Raw genomic sequence first — 26,756 nt, forward strand, 5'->3', positions numbered from 1 at the left:
TTAAAAAAATGTAATTGATCATTTAAAAAATGTAATGTAAATTTTTCAAAAATAGTTCTTCTACTTCAGAAGAACGCGCTTTCCCTTTAATTTGCCCAGAAGTTTTACAATTCTTTTGTTTTATGAAATTTTGTTTTACTGAAAAATTTTTATTCTACAAAATTAACCTATTTTATCCGGTAAGTTGTGGGAAGCGAAAATTCTGAGAGCAACAGCCCACACATAATTATTAAGATGATATTATCAATTTTTGAACTTCTATACCAGACAGCACGAGCAAAGCCGAAAACGGAAGCTAAAGCATTTTTATAGGTTATTTCTTTTTAATCGCTCCAGGGGATTTTCTCGTAAACTTCACACAATAAAAATAAAATTACCAAAACGAAAGTAACTTTGATTAGACACCTTACGATGACTTTTGATTTGACATTGACCTTGTCCATTATTTACTTGTTTCCTTGATGATATCGCCACATAAGATTGAAGCTTGTGCGGTGGAATACGAAGGAAATGTAGCGTATAAAAAATGTCGTACCTGACCGGGATTCGAACCCAGGGACTGCGGATGAAAGGCCGATTCGCTACACTCGCGCCATGATGGCCGGCTGTGGCTGGTTAACACATTTCAAGGTTAACACGATTTTTTTCAAATAGAATGACCTACTTTTGATCCAACCAATGAAAAAAGCAAAAATTTCATTGGAATATGTAAATACACGTATGACGTTGGACCGTTTTTGAAGGTCATAGGCTAACCATCAATGAAATACACGGTGTCGTTCCTTGTGCTCCTAACGAACCGCGATTCTACTGAATGCTAAAAAATTATCGTCCTTTAGCCGGAAAATTATCGTTTGATAACACATTTCATCCTCTAATCAACGTAACTGGGTGAGTCGTCAAAGTTAAATATCGCGATTTATTATATCAATAATAATATCACCTTATTGTTGTTATTTACTTAATAAAAATTTATTTAACGATATTTAAAAAACTTGTTTAAAAATGTGTAAACCTTAGTTCATTAATTTCCATTTGTTAACGCAGATATCTATTTTTTAAAATAAGATATAAGGGAAGTTGTAAGCCTGATTAAGTTGTTCAAAGGATTTTATAAATAGAAATTAAAATGTAGGTAACAAAGATAAATAAATTTCTTTCAGCTACAAATAAATTTGAAAAATTAAATGTCCACGGGGTGAAAGATTTCAACGGATCGAAAATAGCTATTTCCAACGTATGATCCGATTTAGGTGTTCATATTTACATATATATTATCAATCTGCCCTCCTTTGTTTGACAAGATAAAAAGGCCTGGAAAATAAGGTATAAAGTTGGAAATAAAATTGGTGTCTACTTTTAATACTGCGGTCTATTTTTGACTAGTGACATTTATATGTAATTATCTTGATTTTATATTAACAATCAGCAGCATTATTTTTTTTTTTATAAATATTATACCTTCAAAAAATAAAATTAACATTTTTATGAAATGTGAGGTTTCTATTGACAAAAAGTATTTTCCTATATATATATGTGTAAGAATACTTTCCTCTTTCATCTAATACGACGATATGAGTTTGTACAGTCCACAAAATCAGTAAAGGTTGGACGCATTCACACAGAAACGTATATCGTTTATATAACTTGTAGCTTTGACACGTCTCCTGGGCAACTTATCAGGTTGTTCATCGGGCCACTTCTATACTAAATCTATAAAATATCATGGTAAATGGACATGTTTTATCTTGCTTTATTTTTTTTTTATATAAAAAAAATAATTATTGATTATACAAAGTGAAAATTAAACTAAGTCGCTTCCAGAGATATGCAAGTTTTTTGTGTGTATATATATATATATATATATATATATATATATATATATATATATATATGTATATATATTCAAAAAACCTTTTTAATCAATATTTAATTTTAATTAAAAATAAAATAAATTATATAATTTTTAATCAATATTATAGCGTATTACATATATATATATATATATTAAATAATTCTTTAATGAACAATTTAAAAAAAAAAAACATGTTTTAGATTCCTACACAGCATTCGTTACTAATGGTCTGAATTTTAATTTTAACTTCACTGCTGTTAACTTTTGTACAAAAAACAAGGTGTCATCATCAGGGATATTAAGCGATAAATTGTTTTAACTTTATACTTTTCTAAACGTTTGTCTAATTTTAACTGAAATATTACTCTTGGCTCCTTTTATTTGAAGTTCATTTAGTCAAATTAAAATTAAATAATTAACTTTTTCCCCACTTATGTAAGCACACAGAATGTAATATCATTTTATATTACTTCTAAAACATAAATCTGGAAATATTTTTCAAGAGAGGTAACTGGAATCCAAAACATTTCTAGACTCATGTTGATGGAGTATAAAATTTTAATTACAGCAAAAATTATTTCGCTTCCCTTTAAGTATTAGATTTTCATAAAAGGGAAAAAATTACAAATATAAAATTTTGTGGTAAATTTATAAAAAGTGTAGTTACACTTTTACATTACAGTTACGTTATAATGTATTCATCGAGTTAAAATTAAAAACAACTATACAATAGAAATGTGAACTGGATAATGTTGAGTAAAATTATCCAAACGGATAATTATTCTTAAATGGGATATAAAAGAAAAATTAAAAGGTATTGTTAATAATATAAAGAGGTAAAAATCCATATGCAGTGATGAGAAGAACAAATTTATTTGTTCCTTACAGATAATATCTAAAGTATTATTTGTTCTTTACAACAGTTTCTTCTTATTAAACATATTTTCCCAAATTTTAGAAATTTTAATTTAACGATGTTATAATTTAATATGGCATAAAGAAGGTATAACCCTACGGAAATCATTAGAGTATTACTCAAGCGATTATGAAATTCCCAAGCGGATATAAATCTTTAACACTTTAACAATTTATTTTGCTTTTTCTCTGTAATTGTGTTAATTAGTACAATTCTATTGATGATTAAGATGAAGAAGCTAAGGATACAGAAAATTTTAGCGTAAACAAATCGAAGTTGTGATAAGGATGATATTTTGTTCCTTGTATTTTGCACTTCTTTCGAAAAAGATTATACGAGAATAATGATTATAGCCCTAGTAATAAAGATTCTATTAAAAGAAAACTGAAGGATTTTTAAATATATGTAAAAGCATTTGTTTGTTATTAAATATGCTCTTGTATGTGTGCGAGTGGACACACTATTTAATATTAATTAAGAAAGTTAAAATATTTTAGTATATTACAAGTTACAGCTGACGCCTTGAAACAGTCTGTTTAAAACCAGCAATATTTCAAACAGCATCAGACACGTTTTAGAAATCGATATAAAAGCTTAAATGCTATTAAGTAATTTTGCACTTATTAAGCACGTTTGGGATACATGCTCCAGGGTCGGAGGCAGTGGGCTGAAGTTGCGTCACTGGCCTCACAGATACTGCAGACTAAAGGCAGGGAAGAAGTACTCTGGGGCATAGAATAATATGTTGGGAAGTGACAAAGGAGTTATGGAGTAGGAATACCCAATCTACCAGGGTTGGAGCTTCATTTAGCCTTAAGCATAATAAGCTTAGTTATTAGATTAAGGTTCTTAGTAATTAGTACACTCTGATTGTAATTGTTCAAGTTGTTTTGTTGTTTTTGTCTTGTTTTATATTTGATTTATTTGACTGTGATTACCCATGATATGGGCAGACTTGTAATATTATGTAAATTACATCGCATGGGATGATGAACTTTAATTTTAGTAATAATTTTTCTGCCTGTCATACGAATTTGAGAAATTTGTGCCGGCTAAACTATTATGTACCTGTAAATAACTTCTTGGAATAGTATAATTTACGCCTTATTGTGAATTAAATTAACGGTGACAATGGGCACTAGTGTGTGTCGTGTTGAACTGTTGGTTATCACTGATTTATAACTTGTAGATATTATATATAAATTTTAGTTATATTGTGTATATTGCGTAATATTAATAACTGACTGGTTTTGCCGGTGGGCGCTGATGTCCCGTCGCACTGAGCAGGCGGTCATGGTCGAACTAAGATATGCTACGTATCAAATTTGTTGTGTAATATATTTTGTAATGACCTTTGTATTGTTATGAAATAAGGTAATTTTGTTGTACTCGCGGGCACCAATGTTTATGGCGCTTAGCTTGTGATCATAACCGTTCTGAGCTATGCTGATAATCATGTGTTTGTAAATAATGTAATTACGTTAGTGATTTGATTGCATTCTTTTGTATTCAATATTCCATATTTTATTGTATAAGTAATCTGCTGCCACGACACTCCGGAGCGATCGAGGTAATGCATTACGGCTGTACCGGTCGCTCTGGGAGTGTTAAAAAAAAGTACTTTTGTAAATTGCGACAGATGTCTTGAAGAATAAATTAGGCAATCAAAATTACAATATTTTATTTATGGTTGCGCTTTACATTTTGTAGGTCTATTACTAAAAACCATACCAAAATATGGAAAAATAACGAATTGAAAATAACAGATAGAATGGGGCAATAATATTTAATTTTTTGTATTACTCTTTCATTCAGATATGAAATACAAATAATAAAAAAGTACTTTGCACCACGAGTAGGTGACGTACATCATTTCTCATTCTTTATTATAAAGTTACTTTTCTCAATAACCGAAAGAGTTATCGAAAAATTCTAACGGATCTTTTGTATAAAAATTTCCAGTACTGCAAGTAATCTCTGAATTCGATTTGACCAACGGTTTGGCCATAATAAAGTTGAATATCGGCAAGGAATATAATCCGACTGTTATCGCAAGCCATTAAGATAACCACCTTCTTGAAACGATGAAGCATGTCGTAAAGGCAGTAATCCTAAGTTCTTTCCGGATATAAACAGTATGTATGTAAATTTCATTTCAGTCCATTGAGTAGTTTTTGCGTGAAAAAATAACAGACTAACAGACACCACTACATTTTTATATATATGTATACATGAATATATCAGATAAAGTTACTTAATTTTTTATAAGATACTATTTTATATATACGATACGACACTATGGTATATATATGTATATGTGTGATGGATATATAAATGTATGTGGGGGGGCGCCCACGCGCGCGTGTTGGGCGAGGGATCCGCACGTGACTTTTGACTGTTCACTGAAAATGATCGCAAGGTTGACTTGAAATGCTTAAAAATATTTTACATTAAAAATATTTTATATTTACATTTTTAAGTAATTGATATTTACATTTAGGATATTATTATTTTAAATAAATGTACCTCTGAGTTTTGTACAAATGAAACAAACTAAAACAGATTAAACTAAGTTCAGTTGAAATGTGCAAATATGTATGAGCTATTAGCAAATTTATTTAAAATTAAAAAAATAACATTTTGTGCACACATTGTTAAAGGGATTAATTATTTAACTGTACAGTTTATTATTTTTATTCCGGAAATTTTTTAAAATATTTATAAATAATATATAATTTAGCAAATCGCACTCGAGCATCAGATCATTCTCTATAATTTTTAATTATTTCTGCTAAAATATGTTGAAAAACAGTAAATAAATATGAGTCATCAATTTTAATTATGTTTGTTGTGTCTGTTTAATCATTAGTCAATTACGTAATAATCAATAAAATTTAATATAATTTTATGTATATAAAAAATAATTTTTAAAAATATTTTGCAAATAATTTGTAAATTAAAATAAAATTTAATTTAAATAACAGTAAGTAGGGAAACGGTGAAGAAAAAAAGGTTATAGAATATTAAATAAAACGACCGATTTTTGTTTTGTTAATATTTAATGTCCGTTAAGTATTCATTATTTCCTATCGAAATTAATTTTTGCGTATCTATGTGTTTTAGAACAGCCCCAGATAAAGTTAAATTGAAATTTGCTTTTTTAATTTTTTTTCATTCTCGTGCGTGTAGATTTTTTATTCTTTGATGAGTTGTATAACTTTATTTCGCGATGTAACATTTCGTTATTTGCTGACATTTAGATAAATTAAATTTTTACTTCTTATGATTGGATTCACGTACGAATGATGGATGCAATTTCATGGACGATTCCGGTGAGATTTTAACCTACTGATATAATATTTTACATTATAAGGTAGATATATATAACCGACCTGTCTCGTTCAAATCATCATGGATTAAATTTGAATCGCCGAAATGAGTAGAGCGAAAAATTCAATTCCCGTTTAGACCTTACAAATGAAAATTGAAGCAAACCTGGTGATTAAAACTTTTGCGGTTACTTTCGGGCGGAATAATTGAACTCAGATTTGTTTTACTGGTAATGTACGTAGTATAGAATAGATATTCTCTAACTTAAAATTTCAACGAAAAACAAATATTTTCCAATGTATGATATGAAAACAAATATTTTACGCTAAATGAATGTTTTAGTATTACGTTGATGTAGATCTCAATTTAATAAAAAAAAAGTTATTGCTTTTAAAGAGCTACTGAAATTAGTAACAGGTTATTTTAATAACGAATTTTATCTTGATCAGGAATTGTACGGTAAGTTACATCCATTTAATTTACTTTCTCGTTTATTTCTATATAATCGGCTATTGAAAGCATAATTCTGGTATTATTTTATTTTGTTTAAATGATTTTATTGATTATCATGTTTTTATACTTCTGCCTGTACCTATCGGTTTTTAAGATAACTTTAATTTTATTTTTATTACAGAAAAAAAAATGTAATTTTTATTACACAATTCATTTTTACTGGAGACCCTTTTTATTTGATTTTATAACATCAATTTATTTCGTTTTCAAAAAGTGTGAACAAAATATTTATTTTATCAACATTGATTCTAATGCAGATTTTTATAAACCCTTTTTATTTTTTTAAAATTTTAACATTTATTTTTCTATTTCTTATATAAGTTTTTTTAAAATTTTAATTAAGTTTATTTTTTCAGTTTAATCATTAGTCAATTATCTAATAATCAAGATAATTGTTTTAATATGTTTATATATTATGTTATTTATTCTATTGCATTTATCGTTTCATTCGTTCTGAAGAAATATAAATTCCTGCGAAAGCGCTAAACATGAAGAAAAGGGAGAAAAACAAGCAAGCAAGTATTTAGTAAGTAATTAGTTTTTATAAATAACAATAATGTTTACATCAACAAAAAATAAAAACATCTAAAAATATATATTTTTTCCCGTATCTAGGAGGGTGGACCAGCTAATTCATTGCACATCCTCAGAAGTTGCCTTTGCCTGCCTCTAACATACCGTGAACCAGCGCGGATCGTTCACCCAGTAGGCCTTGACTGGGTCTTTTATATGCCTGCCTCTAACCGTACCCCCTCCCTCTTCCCTCGGGAGGGAATTTCAAAATATTAGCAATCCAAAAATAATTTGATTATTTTTTTACATCTTTATTATGATTTTTTTTGTACGGTTACACGTTTTGGTATTAAAATAATCGCTTTTAAGAATTTCAAACTACAGATTGACCAAGTGAAAGGCAAAGATTACAAAGAAAACTAAACAATTCTCAAATCAATTGCTCTTATTTATCACACAAAAACTCTTGTATGCTGTCAGCAGTGGTAGAAAATGGCCGTTTCCACCTCATTGTCCGGCACTCATATTTGGAATCCTACTTACGCTAGACTACCCTTATACTTAATCGAATAGTCAAAGGTAGTTTGACCATTAAGTTTATTTTTTCAGTTTAATCATTAGTCAATTATCTAATAATCAAGATAATTGTTTTAATATGTTTATATATTATGTTATTTATTCTATTATATTTATCGTTTCATTCGTTCTGAAGAAGTAGAAATTCGCTCAACATGAAGAAAAGAGAGAAAAAACAAGCAAGCAAGTATTTAGTAAGTAATTAGTCTTTATAAATAACAATAATATTTACATCAACAAAATCAACAAAATCAACAAAACATACATCATCAACAAAAAATAAAAACATCCAAAAAGGGCTAATGTGGCTTACCAAGAAGAGGGAATTTGTATCGATTATACAAGAATAAAATAGGTTTCATAAATTGTTTTTAAAAGTATAAGACAAAAAAAGAGTAAATAGTTGGTTAATCTGAAGATTTCAATGTACAATATTAAAAAAATATCACGTAACTCGTTACAGTAAAAGGCTCACTAAAAATGTGAAATAGTGTTACGAGGTTTTATGATTTAAATATATTTTATATGTTACGTCAATACATCGTGTCCTGCAGAGAATATTAATTTCAATACTCAATTTTATCGACTATCTGGTTTATTTTTTAATCCAGGTGTGGTCACGGCATACTTTTAATGCTGTAATTTTTTTCGAACACTATACGCTATCATCGTATGCATATTTACAAAGATATTTGAAGGGTTAGCAATTTAGTGGCAAAAGAGGTAGCAGTTTAGTGCGTGTGTTTAGATTCATTTTTCTCAGTGCCGTTTAACAATCTGGCCGATTACATATTGTGACATTCTAATGGCTTTTAATATTATTTCCGGTATTCCATCATGCGCACCTTCCAGTTTTTTTTTGTGACTAATTTATCACGGAGGTCGAAGTTTACGCCATGCCTGACCGGGATTCAAACTCGGGATCTCCTAATGAAAGGTCGAGACGCTACACTCACCATTTAGATTGATAAATTAAAGATTGTATGTAGATCCATAAATTATACGTGCACATTGGGTTTTTTTTTGTGAAATATATGTGAATATTTTTACTGTAAATCCAATTATACTTGAGTAATAATAAATTATTATCAGTATTATTTGTTTTAGAATATGTATTTTTGCATTATAAAAACATCTAATATATTATTTCAAAGTAATCGCTGATTATTCCATAAAGTGTTTTACTAATTAGAATTCGAATGTTATATGAATACTTAGAAAAGGAACGTGCGCCTGTAATTTGGATCTCAAAAATTAATTTGAAAAAATTTTCATTCAAATAAATATAATTTTTGAAAAATAATTATGATTGACGAGATGCTATAAGTTTATGTTTATCCGTTTGTAAAGTTTGGAAAATTAGGAATAAAAATATTGATGAACTTATACACGAATTATATGAAAGTTTGTGTGATATCAAAAAAAAAAAAAAAAGGTGATACCAGTATAAAATACCTTTGTATGTTTCTATTTGCAAAATATATATATATATATATATATATATATATTAGATGTAGTTTAATTTAATATTCACCATAGAATCTTACACAGATGCTTGTATGTGAGAGTATGAAAATAAAATTTTGTAGCATATGAAAAATTCCAAGCCTGACCGGGATTCGAACCTCGATCCCTGTATGAAAGGCCGAGACTCTACCATTCCGTCACGAAGATCGACTTTGTATAATATATTTACGGTACAATAATTAAAAAAAAAATCAATATTTCACTCAACATTATAGATTTAATAATTTAAAAACATCGCTCACCATAAAAAAATTTGATTTTATAAATAAATATTTTCTATAGCTGTATTTGAATCACGGGGCTGGAAACTGTTTCATAATGAGAATCATTATGAAACAGATTTTCATTATGATACAGGTGTTCAACCAATTAAAAGCCTACTCTTTTCAGCCAATCTACTCTTTTCAATTAGAAACGGATGTTGTTTATATATCAGGTATTGTTTATATATCTGCTGTTTTTACTTTGATTTTTAATCCGATTTAGTAGTTAGCAAACAAAGGTTAATCTGAAAGTACACCAATTGGTAACGAAGTTTCTATATTACATTGTTTATGGTGTTGTTAATTATGTTTAATTCTGAGGAAGGAATATCTTAAGACCGATCGATCTTAAAAAAAAGGCAGAACCTAATAACCTATTAACTTCTAATAATATATTGTGACTAATAACCTATTGCCACAGAAATGATTCTGATTTAAAATCGTATATAACTGTGAGGAAAATTTTAAACCAAAGTAGGACTGCTTTTAAGAGGATGTTGAACTTTACCGGAATTTTATATACACTATAAAGTTTAACCCTTTTTCAGTCGTTAAAGTTGAAAATTATTTCTATTGTTATTTCTATTGTTTTGGTTATTAAAATAAACTGGGAAACATAATTATACTCCAGAAACAGTTTACAAGTAATTTTATTTAAAATTTGAACCTTAATGATAATTTCGATTACGAAAACTTATAAAACAAGTATCTTTAGCCGGGATTTAAGAATAAGAAAATAAAAAATATAGTAAAAAGATGCAAATAATAACTTTTGTACTGGGCAATCCCAATAAAGACGTAAATCTAATTTTAAAATATTTAAGCATGTAATTCTCAATCACACATCGCTGCATAGTTAATTTTCGTGCCTCTTTTGTTGGTTGTGCAAATTAAACTTATCATAAATATTGTTTGATGCCATGAAATTTAAACTAATGTAATTATCATGATTGATGAAAAGAATTTTAAGGAAGAAGATAACAGTTTAATGTTCTTAAGACTGAAAAATTTCGCAAAAGGATTTTTAACAAATTGAGTTTCAAACAGGCAGTTGGATATTAGTCTTCTATCAATATACAATGAAGTTTTTGCTTTACTGTTGGTAAAGTAAATTTTCCAACTATCTTAATTCCTTTTGGTTATTGTATTTTTTATACAATATTTTTTTTTTTTAAATAAACTAAATTTGTGATTTAGTTTCCAGGAAATTCTGTACTTTAATAATTATGTTGTTCTTCTATTTATTTATTATTTATGCAATAGCAACGATAGTCTGATAGCATATAATAGTCCATATGATTGATGATAATGAATTCTGTTGCGAAAAAATATTCCATGTCTGACAGGGACTCGAATGTGGAATAACGTTTGGATGAAAAATAAAGGCGCTACTACTCATAATCAGACAATTGGTTGATTATTTAATATTTTTTTCAATTTGCCCTTCGTATCTTAAATTGCAGTCATATTGTGTAATAATCAGTTTATAAAATGTCCGCTATTTTAAAAAGTTTTTTTTTATCTTTCTTGTTTCCGAGGACAGAGTCCAATTTCCTAGATGTAGCAACATCAAGTTATAATTTTTAAAAAAATATTTTTTACCTTGTTGCTGTTTGGAGGGCAATTTAAACTTTTATCTCTCTTTTCTATCTTTTTTCTTTATTTTTCTAGAGTAAGATTGTTTTGTTGCATTTGTTAAAATGTTTGCCTGTTCCTTTCTGTATGCTACCAATGCTTCAACTATACTTTTTAATTTAAAATAACTAACTTAGATGTATATATAAACGTAATTATTTACTCGTTCCCGCAAATACCACTCGATAACACAAAAACACTACACATCAATGCTAGAGGATCCCCCAGTAAACTATTTTGCATCCATTAAATTCTATTCGTAAGCGACTTACTGAATTATATTTTTAGCTCAAGAAATAATTAAGTTAACGACAACAATAATATCAAATGTTTTATAATATATGGTGGAAGCGTTTGATGGTACGATAAGAGAGTCAGAATCATGCATTTGGGCTGTTAGCTGTAAAGAGAAAATTATAGTATATAGACTTTTTCAATTCTGAATGTAATAAAGATTTCCATTAATATTATATATATATATGAGTAAAACAATATATATATATTTTTTTAATTTTGTTAATACTTACTTAAAACTTTTTGTATTCTTTCCCACTCTTGAGGAGTTTCCGCTATTCGAACCATTAATTCCAATAAATCTTCGTTCGGTGGAGGAAGTCCAGTTACCTGTGAAAAAATAATCTTTTAGAAATTTTAAACAAAAAATTTAACTAATTTTTACTTCCTTGTACGAAGTAAAGGAAGTATTGTGATCGCAAAAAATTTCGGTTTTCAGATTTCAACGGAAATATCCATTTTAACAATCTCTTAATCAATTTTGTCTATTTCGGAGTGACGTAGATATGCTTATGTATTTCGCATAACTCAAAAACGACTAGCCGTAAAATGCTGAAATTTTGGATTTAGGATTGTTGTAATAATTATTTTGCAATTTCTAGTTGTGCCCTTTTGATTGCAATCGACTGGACCAAAAGTGTCCAAAAAATCAGTTTTTTTTAAATTTTTGACGTTTTTTTAACTGAAGTAATAAGCCCTCATTGAGAGCTTTTCAACGATATATCATAAGTGGTACTTATTTTCATTGGTTCCAGAGTTATAACCAAATGAAATTTTAATTAATAAAATATTTGGATCTTACAAGGGGGCACATCGATTTGAATCCGACTTCATATACATATTTTTTTTTAAATTTAAATATATTGATTTATTAATAATTATTAACCTGTGATTGTAAACAAATTTTTAACAAAAATAATTAATAGCAATAAATCAAAAAATATGAAAAAAGAATCATAAGTTATTAGTGAAATAAAATTTTATGTACTTTTCATTTTCATTATTAACCTCTGATTATTAAAAAAATCACATTAAATAATTCAATAGTAACAGTAAAAAAAAAAGATATGGAAAAAAATTATTTTTTTCATTTTAAATAAAATTTTATGTTTTTTCATTTCAATTAAAATTTTTTTATAGAAGTTTATAATTATTAATAAGTCAATATATTTAAATAAAAAAAAGTAAAATAAAAGTATGTGAAGTCGGATTCGAACCGATGTGTCCATGGTTACGGATCGGACACGTTCTCACTTACACTAGCTAACTACTAGAGCGCCGTGAAACAAAATTAATACATAAACTAATAAAAAATGCTGATTCAGACTCCACAGAAAAATGTGATGATGTGGTGTCCACCACAATACAACTGTGTAACTGTCCACTTTATTAAAGAGTTGGAGGATCGTATCTAACTTTTAAATGAAATAAGTTTAAATGAAGTGCAGCAAAAAAGTGTACATCTAATTTAATAAGCGTACAAGGAAGTCATGTGGTGTCCACATCGTATTTTTTAACTTCTGTACTAATTACATGTATTTCATTTTAAATTAATAATTTATGTTTCAATTAAGGATACTAAATTCTTTATTAGGTGTTAAAAACCACAAAATATAAACAGTGGATAAAAACTAGAATTGATTTTTTCGATTGAACTTTTGTAGTTATCTAATAATACAGTTAGCTAGATTGTTAAATGAAATCGAAAACTTAGTTAAAAAAATATCATAAATTTGGCAATCCCCTATTGCCAAAAAGTTATGTTTTTTTATTTACTATTTCTAGTTCGGAGCCGGTAATTTAAGAATAAAGCAGTTTTAACATTAATTTTTTTTTAGGGATAAGTTTACGATACGTAATGAAATTTTTTTTTAAAATGTTATTTCAATAATATTTGTGTTGAAATATGTTTGTTATTCATATGAGAGAACCAAATTTCAGTAATGGAGTATTTTACATTTTATTGAAAAAATATTTTCGATGCAGTATAATATTTCTCAAATATTTTTCGTTTTGATATATCTTTAGTCGTGATTGATCACTAATTAATGCCCTTTAAAAATATAAGATATTGTTCTTCTGGATCCGAGTAACTGAGAAAAGTCTGGAGTAGTTTTTTAGGAGCTTACTATTTTTTCTCTATCAAGCTGAAATTTGAATGAAGTTAACTTCAAGAGTGAAAAAATTATATCTTTTAACTCATTAAAAATTTTTTGTAGACAATTGGTGTGAGGAGAAAAAGAAAAGAACAAACATTACCAGGTATTTGTGTATAGACTATTTTTATTTGATCTGCTCACAAATCACACCAGAAGGCTGATTTCAATTCGATTATACATCAGTTTCCTTGATGGAAGAAATTTTCCCTTTTTGTCTTCACCTTGACTTTGGAAACCGTTTTAATGTTGATGCGATAAAAAGAAGGACTTAACAAAGCTTCGGTATTAAAATAACATATTATTTTTATGTTTTTAGAGGCTGATGAACTATATTTAAATATGCAGTAATTTCAGTGTCCATCAACGTCTTTGTTTATTTATTTGTGACATTTTTATCACTAGTTAGATATTTTAACCTTTTTTTTTTGTTTTGTTTTACCTCCGGGACCACCATTAGGTATTGCTTCAGAGAATGAGATGAATGATTTGTAACGTGTGTGAAAATGCCATGCCTACCCGGGATTCGAACCCGGGATTAACGGATGAAAGGCCGAGACGCAACTACTTGCGCCACGGAGACCGGCAGGTATTTTAACCTATTCTGTTACAACTCAGCCTTCAACCTTTTAACATCTCTTTTAAATTTTAGTATACAAAAAAGTCCTTATATTGTACAATTCTTTCTTAAAATTTAAGATAAACAAGTTTCATTGGGCCATAAACAAAATTTATTTTAAAATGTTTAAATAAAACATGTCTATTTATTAGAACAGAAGACAAGAGCATCTAGTAAAAAACTAATTTTGACTTCTTTTCTTATTATCCGGAGAGAAACATGAGTTGTACTTCAAGAAATGCTTAGGTGAATAAATGTATATAGTGGTAACAGGTACTTGCCAACCAGGTGCCCACAAACATTTATCATCTTGTAATAAACAACAGAGTCGTATCGCACTATTAGAAGGTTCTACTTTCTCTCTCTTTTCGCTCTTTCTCTCTCTACCATATTTCAGACTTTGGGGCTTATCCAGTTATATGTGTTACACCAACAGCGTCTGCTAATGACTAAAACGGTGAGTAACATTGGGTTATGCATTTTCAACAAGCGTTATCTTCTAGTAGTGAACTAAATAAAACAACTATGTGAACAAGGAGGGTTTGCCAACTTTCTTTATGGGTGTAAATTTACTTAAACATTTATTTTTAATGCGTATTTGGTTTTATTAAACTACGTAGATATTTTAGTAGCTTTATGTACCAATTATTTTAAGAAATTGAAGAGTTTATAATAGTAATAATAGTTTAAATAGATTTTATAAAAATTGCAAAAAAAAGAATGAATAATAAAACGAACCACTCGATCAGTTGGTTTGATTAGTGTCAACAGCATTTTCATGATCAGCTATTGATGCAGCTTCACCTACAGGAATTTAAACATAGTAATTTAAATTCAATAAATACATTTAGTTACAATTGTATTTGAATGCTTAATGCTTTAGTGTATCTGATAACAAATCATTTTACAAATTCTCTCAGTGCTGGTTGATACATAACTGGACAAAAAATCTTATATTATTGTTGATCTTACCTCCTGTTATGAAGTGACGTAATATGTAACAAAAATGGTACGTTTATTCTTTGAATTTCTATTGTCTAAATTTTTTGATATATCAAATGAACAATAATTAAGTTCACTATTAAAAACTGATAGAATTAATTCATAAATAATTTATAAGTTTATTAACTTCAATTTGTCAAATTTTGTTAAAATTCCATTGAATCATCACAGATTATTTTTACCAATAACCTTAACATCTACGGAAATGATATAGTTCTTTGTGTTTTAAAAATCTATCACATTTGTTTCGAGATATAACCTATTGAATATTAAAAATAGTATTGCTAGAACTTTCTGTTATTTAATTGGCCAGATTATATTCTATTTTCATTTCGTTAATTTTGATTCATCAGAACCATGTTGCTTTATAATTGATAATGATCAAAATTTTAATTACTATTTGCAGTTTTTATTTGATCTATGGCTACGGGATGTAAAAATTTTTCAGTTTAACGATAATAGGATAGCAACTTTTTTTTTGTGGAAGAAAAGTTGATCGAAACCTAATCATACCAATTATATTTTATATTTATAAGTTGCTCGGTTTTATTTCCTAAACACAATGGAGAATAGTTATTGAATTTTAAATAAGTATAGTGTGTATATCTTGGTTTGATAAACCTAATGATAACTGAGCTTCATGTACGCCGTGGTAAATAGATAAAATAACTGATAGAATAAAACAACATAAATGTGTAAATAAATATAGTTTATTTTCAGGTTATTTATTTTAAGTCTTGGTTAGTATACGACAGTCAGCCTCAATTTTTTTCCTATTAGTGTTTTATGAATTCCACGACTAAAAATAAACCTACCTTACTTATATGGTTCATGTTTCATTCAGGAGGCCGATATTTGTCGGTATTAACTAAGAAGATATCGAAACTATTTGTATTTCCGATAATGTGGAGCCACTAATGAAGTCAAATAGTTTCTACAAAATACAACGAAATAATAAGTCGCAAGGTTTTTAGCAATTTTACCGTTCTTTACCAACTGTCAATGTCTCAAGAATGTACTCCAGTCAACAAAATTATACACGTGGTTTTTCTTGAAATCCTAAAACCCTTGTTCCTGCAAATCCGTAGGTTGATATTAATTCAAAGAATCCGAATAAAAGTTATTTCTTTTTTAGAAATGGTTAATATTTTCCGTTATTAAAATTAAAAAAAGGATTGATCTTGCACTTAAACCTGCCCCCTCCAAAAAAAAAAAAACACTGTTCTATGATCACAGTTACCGCCAAACATCCACAAACAGGAAACAGGAACATCCATAAAACAGGAGTTACTTTTTCGTTTTGAAAACAAATCTCATTTAAATTTTGTCTACTGGACAAACATACACCGTCTATTTTTAATGTCCGTTTATCACATTTTCAATTTTCTGGATAAATATTTCAAGCTTAGATCTATTCAAATCTTTTAGAGAGTTGTGACGCATATTGAATTCGCGAAAACACCATTCCTTTGAAGAAAATTTATGAGCCCACGCGTAAATGAATCAAACCTTTCATGGCAAAAGATACTTTCGAATTTCAATACCCGATTTTTCATTCCTACACGACGTTAATTACAAAACCGCCACTGAAAGATCTTCATTAAATGTTTATTATGATAAAAACATTAAGAAGGAAGACTATGCAAGTTCTGTAAAAAACTAGAAGATTATTTCTCACTTTTTTCCATCTCCCAGAATTTCATTGCGTAACTGGTCAATTTTATTTTGTAATGAAAATACTAATAAACTTTTCTAGCCGGTAGAAATAAACAGATTAATTAGATTGCAATTTACGTCAGCTGATAAAGTATTGAACAGAAGTAGTTAACGTATACGACGACTCTCATCAGCGTAGATGTTTTTATTAGGGAAACATTTGATGAAGGCAGCCGTATAATACGAAGACAAATTATTTTATTTATTTATAAGTTTATTTCACTTACAATAGATCTGCCAATTAAAATCTAATATTTAATCGTTAAATTTTTACATCGAAGATTACCGGAACAATACTATTCATTGAATCTTTAGATCAGTTTTTCTAGGTCATCTGTAGGTCAATTTTTAACAACATGAAATAAAACAAACAGTTGTGATAACTGCTGACTGGCGATAATATAAAGCATTTCCCAAGTTTTACGTTTAATGTTTTAATTCGATCACCTATAATTTCTTGTATGCTTACCTACAAAAAAAAACCCCTTTCGACACGCCGGAAGGCGCAGGTAGAATTCACCGGTGCTCAGTAGGGGATAAAAAAAATGTCCATCTTAAACAAGAAAAGATTTTAATTTACTCAATACGACAATGGTTGCATGTGAAAAACGTTTCACATGTTTAGCATACGACAAGCCCCATCTTATAATTCCAGCCACATTTTGGTCATCCCTTGCCGTAAGGGTTCTCATATCAAAAATTGTTACAAAAAAACGTTTTAGGTAATGTTTAGAGGACTAACGACCACTTTAAACTGATTCGATACGGTGCCTGTTAAGGAAGGTATGATTTTTTGTCTTCAAAACCCCATTTTTGCCATCCTTTGGGTCAATGGTTGGTATTATCAAAAAACTTTACTTAGATAAGTTCTAAGCCCTTATCTAAAGAAGAGTTAACACTTTAAACGAATTCGACATTTTACTTAATAAGAAAGTTATAGCGATATTTTATTTTTTCGAAAAAGCCCACCATTCCCACCCACATGGTGTCATTTTGGCCATTAACGAGCTCAACTGAGATTTTGGGACGAGTTATTTTTAAGGAACAATTTGAAAGTGATTGGCGCAAAATTAGGGCAGTTATCTTGTCCAAAATAACGTAAAAAAAATGTATATATATAAAACTTTTGAGCTGACAGTGGTTTTGGGTCTGGATGATGTGAAACGCGAAGATATGTCGAAATTTTCCAGAAGTCGAATCATGGTACCCATTACAATAGGTAGCTTTCTTATGAAATCTACCTGAACAAATTCATTTTTAAAAAATAGGCAAATAAGTAAATTTGTTATTTTTATAATTTTGGGGGTGGTTACATTGTTTTTTTAGAAAAAACTAAACTTTTTTATATACAGTAATATTAAGTAATAATGAAGAAAGAATGTGTTTGTTTAAAATTTTATTGAGAAAAGAAATGATAATATTTAAATTATCAAAAAATAATATGCAGTCGTAAAATATTTAATATTAGAGAATGGAAAAATTTACAGCTTAACTTGGAAGGAAATACTTATTTTATTACATAAATATAGAGATAGAAATGCATACTATATACTGGGTCATATTTCTTAAAATTGGCTTTGTAGCTGCAATAAACGGGGTTGTAAAACTGGACAGAGTTGGAGTCAGTAATAAAATTTCATATTCATCTCAGTCCCTCTGGCAAGAAATATAAAATAAATGTTGTCTATCTGTTTATAATTCATATTCTAGTAGGATATTTGGTGTATATTTTAGTATTTCCTCGGATGTATCTATGTACATGTAGTATTTTGTTTTAAATAAAGAACACACTGGACATCTTGTAAGTAAATATAAGGAAGGTTTTATTGAATTTAAAATACATTTGGTAACCAACATAAATCAAACACATGTTTATATCCTAAGTTGTACTCTGTGTGAATATTATGATGCTGCAGATAGGAACTGATACATTTTAATTTTATTTCGCATTATTTTGGTACACTAAAACTGGTATTCTTTCCAAAATAACATTCACTATACAACTTTTAATGAAACTAATTATAACGCGTTTTTTTGGTTATAATAGTCAACTTATTTTTACGAAATAAAAATATAGTGAACGTATAACAGAAACATACCAGCTTTAAAAGACACATTTTATTATAGGGCTTTTATATTTCAAGTTAATAATTATCTATTTTTAAACGATTAAAATCATAATTTTAATATATATATATATATATATATATATATATATATATATATATATCATCAAGCCGCAGCTTCTGTAGTGATTGATCGGTTAATGTATGGAAGTTTCGCTTCCATAGATAAGTACAGGAAGAATAAATTGATCGAAAACTTTCTTTTAACGGCAAAAGGTGAGTATGTTCTTGAAAACGATGAAATTCTCCCGAATATCTACAACTCAAGCTTAACTTGTCATTCATCTTCTTTGATTGTATCACCCTCAGTTGACATCCGTTGCCAAAATTTATGTAATGATCTACCTGTACGAGTTCTTCTCCAGAGGCAAAAATCTGTCTTCGGCAAACTTGTTGAACATGACCTTTTTTTTCTTATGTTTGTTTGTTCTCCTACTCTTCTGGGCCGGCTCAACCATCAAGTATTACTCAGCCCAAGGGAGTGTCCTTGCGACTCTAATGAGCCTCCTCTCCTACCGGCAGTACGTCCGGCATGGCAGATCGGCTCTCCGGTTCCGGATCTTTTCCCTATTTTCCCTCTTCTTTTCCTTGTTTTGCCTCTGCCTCTAACCGCTATGGTCAGGTCATGTCCTTTTTTTAAACATGACCTGGCTATTTTTAAACTTCACCTTAGACCATAGGGTTCGCCAGCCACCTGCAGATCCTGTATGTGTCTTTGTGGTTCTTGTGACAAGAGAACTATATCATCTGTGAATATCAGGTGTTTTATGAGTTGATACGCATCATTTATTCGTATACCCTATTCTTCCCATTCCAGTTTTCTAAATACCTTTAGGAGGTATTTAGAACTTCTTGTCGTACAACTTTTTGCGCATTTGTCTCTATTTTAAGTTCGTTGATGCAGATGGTAATATTTACTTCTTTTTATATCGATCGCAGAAATTTTTTTTTAACCTCCAGGATCACCGTTAGGTATTGCTTCAGAGGATAAGATGAATGACAATTTTTGTTGCGTGTGAAAATGGCATGCCTGACCGGGATTCGAACCCGGGATCTCCGGGTGAAAGGCCGAGACGCTACCACTCGCGCTACGGAGGCCGGCGATCGGAGAAAGTTTATGTAAACTATGTTTTCACTTGGCTATGTAGTGAAGTCATTATGGCTTGCATTATTACCGAATAAAATGCCTTTTCCTAGTTAATAAAATCCATATATAGGAGCATGGTATACTCATTGGGTCTTTCTATGACTTGCTGAACAACCTGGATGTGATCCACTGCGCTAAATCTGCTTCTGAAGCCTTCGTGCTACTTGAATTGTGATTTATTTAGTGTTGTTAGCATTCTCTTTGTGGAAATCTTTTAGATAACAGAGAAAAGATTTATTGGGTGATAATTCTTCAGGGTTTCCAATTTCCTTTCTTGTGAAGGAGAATCACTTCAGCAGTTTTCCATACATTCGGAATCATTCGGTTTTTGAGGCAATTGAGTATAGTTTTGCAAATGCTGAGTGCAACGTTTTGCTACCAGCTTTCAGAATCTCAGCAATAATATCATTTGTTTCTGAAACTTTCCCATTTTCCATTGACTGTTACTTCTTCTGATGAAACGTTTGGTGCTTTTCCTTCTACAGAGATATCTAGTTTTGACAGATTTGTAAATTAAAACAAAATCTTTTAGTTCAATCGAATATTTCCTGACGTATTCTACAAATGAAACCAACCAGCTTCTCGTTTTAAGCGAAAAAGTTTTTCTTTAATTTCACCAGTTTACCTTTTGCTCTATTGGTTCCCTTACTTTCTTCCAACGTCTTCTGCACTAGTTTTATATATATATATATATTTGGTACTTGTAAATGTAGTTCATTTCTAAATCTAAAAGAAAAAAGTCTACCCTTTACTAATGTGCTTTTCAGTTTTTATAATTATTCATCGACTTCGTCAACTGTAGACTGTCGCGAAATTAAATTACTTTCTTTCCTTTTAGTTATATTTTTCTTTTTAAATTAATTATAATAAATTTTGTAAAGCTTTTATAAATAATAGAAATACTGTTTTCTATGTTACGATAGACAAACCCATTATAAAAATTAAAAAGAAAAAATAACAAAGTTTTTATAATAGATTTAATATTAACTTTATGGATATTATTAAAAAAATTATGTAAATAAATAAATAAGAATTTAATATTTGTGTGTCCTTACATTAAAAATATATAGATACATTTTGTTAAAGAGAAAAAAAGAAAAAATTAAAAGATTTAAACACCATTAAAGTAAAACGTATTCAAAATGTGTTATTAACAAAAAAAGAAGGTTTTCTATAGAACACAAAATAAACGAAAAAATGTGGTTACCTTATATTTTAATTCTGAGATACTTTTCCAGAATGACATTTATTATTATTATTATTACTTTTAATACAAGAGACATTTTAACTTTATCTAAATAATTTCTGTTTCGAAGTACATTAGATATATTCCACCGATCTCTGTAAAGTTTTATCTAAATCTAACACCCAAGAACATAAGAAAAAGAAAATTTTCAAAAACATTTTCTGCAGTTTAGGGCCGGGATCTAGAAAAAAGGATATTTCTTGATAGTTCCATGTATGAAATATAAACTTTTTTTTTTAAATCGAAGAGAGATAAAGTGAAAGAATAAAAAACACATTTTCAGTTGTAAGTTGGGGTGCTGTTGAAAAAAAAAATTCTTTTGGATTATTTATATAATCATTGTAACAAATTTTCTTTAAGAAAGTTTTCTAAAGTGGATTTTTTGCGATATATTCCCATTAGTAGTTTTGAAAAAATAATTTGATCAGTGTTCCATAAATAGAAATATTTGAGCTAAATTTGAAGAAAATCGGTTCGGTCAATTCTGATATATATATATATAAAGCTAAAAGCAGTGCTACATACATGCATACGTACGCACATACATAAATATAATACGTTTTATTGACATAAATTGTTTTATTTAGATGAACTAATTGGGCCCTAAAACGTAAAGATTTGCAAAAACCCAGTGCACCATTTTTGACATGATCAACATATTTTCTCCTTTAATATAGCAATTCTAGCTATATTCATTCGTAAAGTAAAATCAATTGTAAAAGTAAAATACGTGGCCGAGTGGTAGTGTCTTGGCCTTTAATCCGAGAGTCGCGGGTTCGAATCCCGGTCACTCAGGCGATTTTTCATAGCTACAAGATTAGATTTAAATATTCCCACGTACAACCTCCTTTGTAAGTTTCTATGGTGATTTAACTCATCAGCAAAAAAATAAAATAATTTGAATACAATTTTTTTCTACCTTATTATGGCGAAAGTAAAATAATTGTTTAAACTCATATATGTTTTTAAATTTATCATAAAATAATAAATTATTAAAAGTAATAAAATATATAAACAAGAATATTAATAAAATAGAAAAATATAAGGATTGTTAATACTCGTATTTATCGACAATTTCAGATATAGCACTTAAATTATACAATAATAAAACATCCCAATCCATTGCAGTGGAATTAAGAATCACTTTGAACTGCATTAATTTTTTTATTTTTCCAAATATTAAGTGTGATAGCTTTTAGTTGTAGTAATTATTATTTATTATTTTAACTATAATCGTAATTTTCTGTAGTAAAAGATTTTATTATTAAACGGATTTTCTGAAAAAAAAAAAATTACAAGCACAATAAAATATTCATTTTAGTAATTAAATTATCCTGATGATAAATATAAAATTAATCTATTCACACATCTAACACATATCTAGAATTTAAGAAAGTAAAAATGCATCAAATTCAATATCTTTTAATAAAATATATTCGTTTTTAACTTAATGTAAAATTTAATTAAAAACTTTCTAGTTTGAAAATTTACACATTTCCCTTTTTGTAGAACTTCATAAATAAAGGTTACGTTTCTTTACGTCTTAAATCTAAATGTTACTTAAATTCAAAGCTGTAACATTACAGTCGTGTTCTTTTTAGTTCAGCGTTGTAATATGAGTACTTTTTTATATTAATCACTCCGGTATAATAATAATTATTAATGTTACTATTATTTTTTTACTAAGTACATTAATAAAAATATTCATTAACTCTTTTTTTTCTTTCTTTTTTTTATCAAGTAGGCCTACTTAAAAATCAATTTTATGATTTCCTTATTATTTTAAATAATGTAAAACTATAATTAATTTTCATTTTTACTTACATACGGTAGGAAATGATCATCGGAAATCTTAGTGGATGCTCTGAGTGTACATTATTTTCATTAAAATCACACGATTCATTAAGCGTACGAATGTGCGCGCGCACATACAGAGAGACACGCACGCACGCACAAATACAAATATAAAAAAATATATATATGTGTTTTTTGTGTTTGTGTACGCGCGTTATGTTATTAGCGATATGTTTATATAAAATATATATTGAAGGTAAAGCATTTTAAGCTAGCGAAATGAAACTAATTTATTTTAACCCCAACTAATCCTTGTTTTATCGGACTCGAATTGTAGTAGATTTTGATTTATTAAAAAAAATGAAGTTTTTCTGGTGATGTTTTTATCCGTTTTAAACCCTTTTTTGATTGACTTAATTTTTATTTTTGTAAACAACCTGTTCTCTTATAGAACTGTATTCAATTTTATATAAATCTGATAGTATTTATATGTATAAATGTTTAACTTAGGTATTTAATTGACTTCGTTATACTCGTACATCTAAATGAATACTTTAGTAATCCTCTCAAGTTGTCACATACGTCAAAATGTCTAGGAAGCGTAAATTTTTCATCAATATTGTTTAAAATTTTTTTTGATTTATTACATTTATTCATCTGAAAAAAATATTTTTAATTAAAAATAGAAATCAATTTAATTTCTCTCTTATAACTTCTTGTTCGTTCTTTATTTTTCAATAAAAATGAAGATCTGGCGAATATGAGGTTTTCCCTTTATTATTCCTGAAGATTTAGTATGAAAGCTAAAACATTTACAAAAACAATAAATAATTAAATAAATAGATAAAAAGAATTCGTGTACACTTTTGCGTAAGAACACCGAGTTTTCTTTATATTATTTTGTATAATTTTTTGCGCAAGACATATACAAAACATATAGATTAAATGAGAAAACTAAAAGAAGTAAAATTTTTTTATTTAATATTAAAATATATTATCTGTTTATAACAAAATTAAATTATTGAAACCGTAATTTGACGAAGTAACTAAAAATAATGATAATCCTACATACAAGCATCATTTTTAACTCACTCACCACTGTGACTCCCTGCACAAGTGCGTATGAAAATTCAATACAAAGTCAACATAACCTGAATTTGAGGTTATGTTGTCTGATCTCGACCTTAAATTAAGAGTAACTAAAGAACGACTCAATCAATTTTCAATAAATTTTCACATTCATAACTTCATATCATTACTTCAGCATATCTAAATTTCAGTGGAATTAATCAAATACTTTTGGAGATTACAAGCCACAAAACCTTATATATGAATGATATTTTTGAGATTTTCGAGCCAAAAATGAATTATATCTCAATTATTTTTTTTTTTATGAATTATATTTTTGTATTCTCCATATCTCAAAACGTTAATTTTTAAGAAAGTTAATTTTTACCCTAAATCCCACCATTCGACCGAAAAAATACCTCAAATTGAGGTTATGTTGCCTGTGGTCGACCTTAAATTAAGCGTAACTCCGTAACGACTCAATCAATATAATCACATTTTCACATTCACAACGTCAGATACAGCATATCTAAATTTCAATGAAATTGATCTAGTAGCCTTTGAGATATTTGACCCAAAAATCTACGTAGAGACCTATGTATATATCAGAGAGTCTAAAAAAATGTACTCACTGCTTGTAATTAAATAATATCTTAACAAAAAGACTTACACTCGCTAATCTAATGTGTAATGTAGTGTAAGCTATTAAATTTGTCGTAATAGGCGGAGCTGGCAATTTATGCCGCGCATGCGCGGGTGGTTGGTGGTGGAACGAGCCAGTCATATTAGCCAGTGCAGCAGAAAACAGACGAGTAGCAACAATGGCTGAGGTTCGCTTATCGTTTGTTGAACCCAAAGCTGTACCGAAGTGGTACTGGAAGTACGACAACATTCGAACACTACTACCAACACGTTGAAGAACTGCCCGCATTCGCGATAAATTAAAAGCCGACGGAACTCTTAAAGATGTGCCCAAGGAAAGATCCGGCCGACCACGAACAGCTACAAGTCTGGCGTCCAGTACTGCGGTTTTGCAGTATTTCACCCGATCACCGCAAAATTCAGTGAACCAGGAACTGCCCAAAAGTGGGGTGAGCCAGTCAAGTGTAAGACGCATTCTGAAGAGTGCAAAGAGGAAAGTGTACGTTCCATGACTGCTACACGCGATGAATCAGGACGACTAGATCGAAGGATGGAGTACTATGAATGGTTTTAGCACATGGTTGGTGAGGATGAGGAATTTGCAGGGAAGTTTGTGAGAACTGACGAGGCGCAATTCAAGCTTAAAGGTATTGTGGACCGCCACAGTTGTGTCTACTGGACTCCTGAAAATCCTTACGCTCGTGTGGACAGCGTAGTAAATCTACCGGGGATTGATGTGTGGTGTGTTCTATTAGTGCGATGCTTGATTGGACCCTTTTTCTTCGAGGGTACCGTAACTGGTGAGCGTATCTTGATATGCTTCAGATAAGGATTTTGCTTGCCATCCAAAACCTGTATGGCGATGAATTTTTTACTTGCAACAAAACGGAGCCCCGTTCACTACTATCGAGATGTCAGGTTGTACCTTGATAAAACTCTACCCGGATGGTGGGTGGGTTGAAAAGGTGCTGTTGAGTACCCACCTCGGTCTCCTGATTTGACACCACTGGACTTCTACATCTGGGGACTGTCAAGAATGAGATGTATCGACAAAAACCAATAAAAATCGACGAGCCAGGTGAAAAAATCGTAGTCATGTGCTGCGATACTAGCTGTCATGTCATGTACTAACAGTCGTAGTTCGGTGTGCATTTCGGCGCCATGGACGTTGTATAGAAGCTGCTCGTGGCAGCTTCTGTACTATGTCCATTTCGAGCACATACCATAACCTTTAGTGCTAAAAATTGTCACGTCAAATTTGTCACGAGTTATGGACTACCAAACAGTGAGTACTTTTTTTTTGGACCTCTCTGATATATAATATATATTATATAACATATAATGAAATTACACTTAAAGTGAATTTTCGTACTCCTCATACCTCAAATCGTAAAAAAAAACATTCAATTTCATCCTTAGTCCCACCGTGCGACCTAAAATAATACCATACTTTTCTTCGAAAAGTCAGTAAAAATTAAAAAAATTCATCATTTGATTAGTTGATTTTCTTTTTATTTGAAGAAAGTTTGCGAAAATATATCCAAAACAAAAATTAATTAATTTTTTCATCTTCTGATTACAGTTTTTATCAAAAATCACTTGACAGGTTTTTTCGTTCTCTTTTGGACTAATGTATTTTGTACTCACACATTTTTCATGATTTAATATAACTTCAAGTATTTGCTTAATATATTCTGAATTATTATTTTCATCATGTAAATTTCTAGTCTAAATAATCTTTAGATGAAATATCATGACCTACAAACCTAGAATTTTTAGTGTTTTTTCCTATTTATCTAAAAAGTTAATTCTTTCGAC

At 29.2% G+C, this 26,756-nt stretch overlaps 1 protein-coding gene across 1 annotated transcript in view; it reads right to left on the reverse strand.

Moving 5' to 3' along the window:
* LOC142324457 (uncharacterized) overlaps nucleotides 1-26,756 on the reverse strand; it is a 948,409-nt gene that overhangs the window by 475,936 nt on the left and 445,717 nt on the right. Inside the window, exon 5 of the mRNA XM_075365286.1 lies at nucleotides 11,656-11,752. Coding sequence (XP_075221401.1) covers nucleotides 11,656-11,752 — 97 coding nt within the window. The remainder of the gene's footprint in view (nucleotides 1-11,655; nucleotides 11,753-26,756) is intronic.

The sequence above is a fragment of the Lycorma delicatula genome, chromosome 5 (assembly GCF_047948215.1).
Source record: "Lycorma delicatula isolate Av1 chromosome 5, ASM4794821v1, whole genome shotgun sequence".
NCBI lineage: Eukaryota > Metazoa > Arthropoda > Insecta > Hemiptera > Fulgoridae > Lycorma > Lycorma delicatula.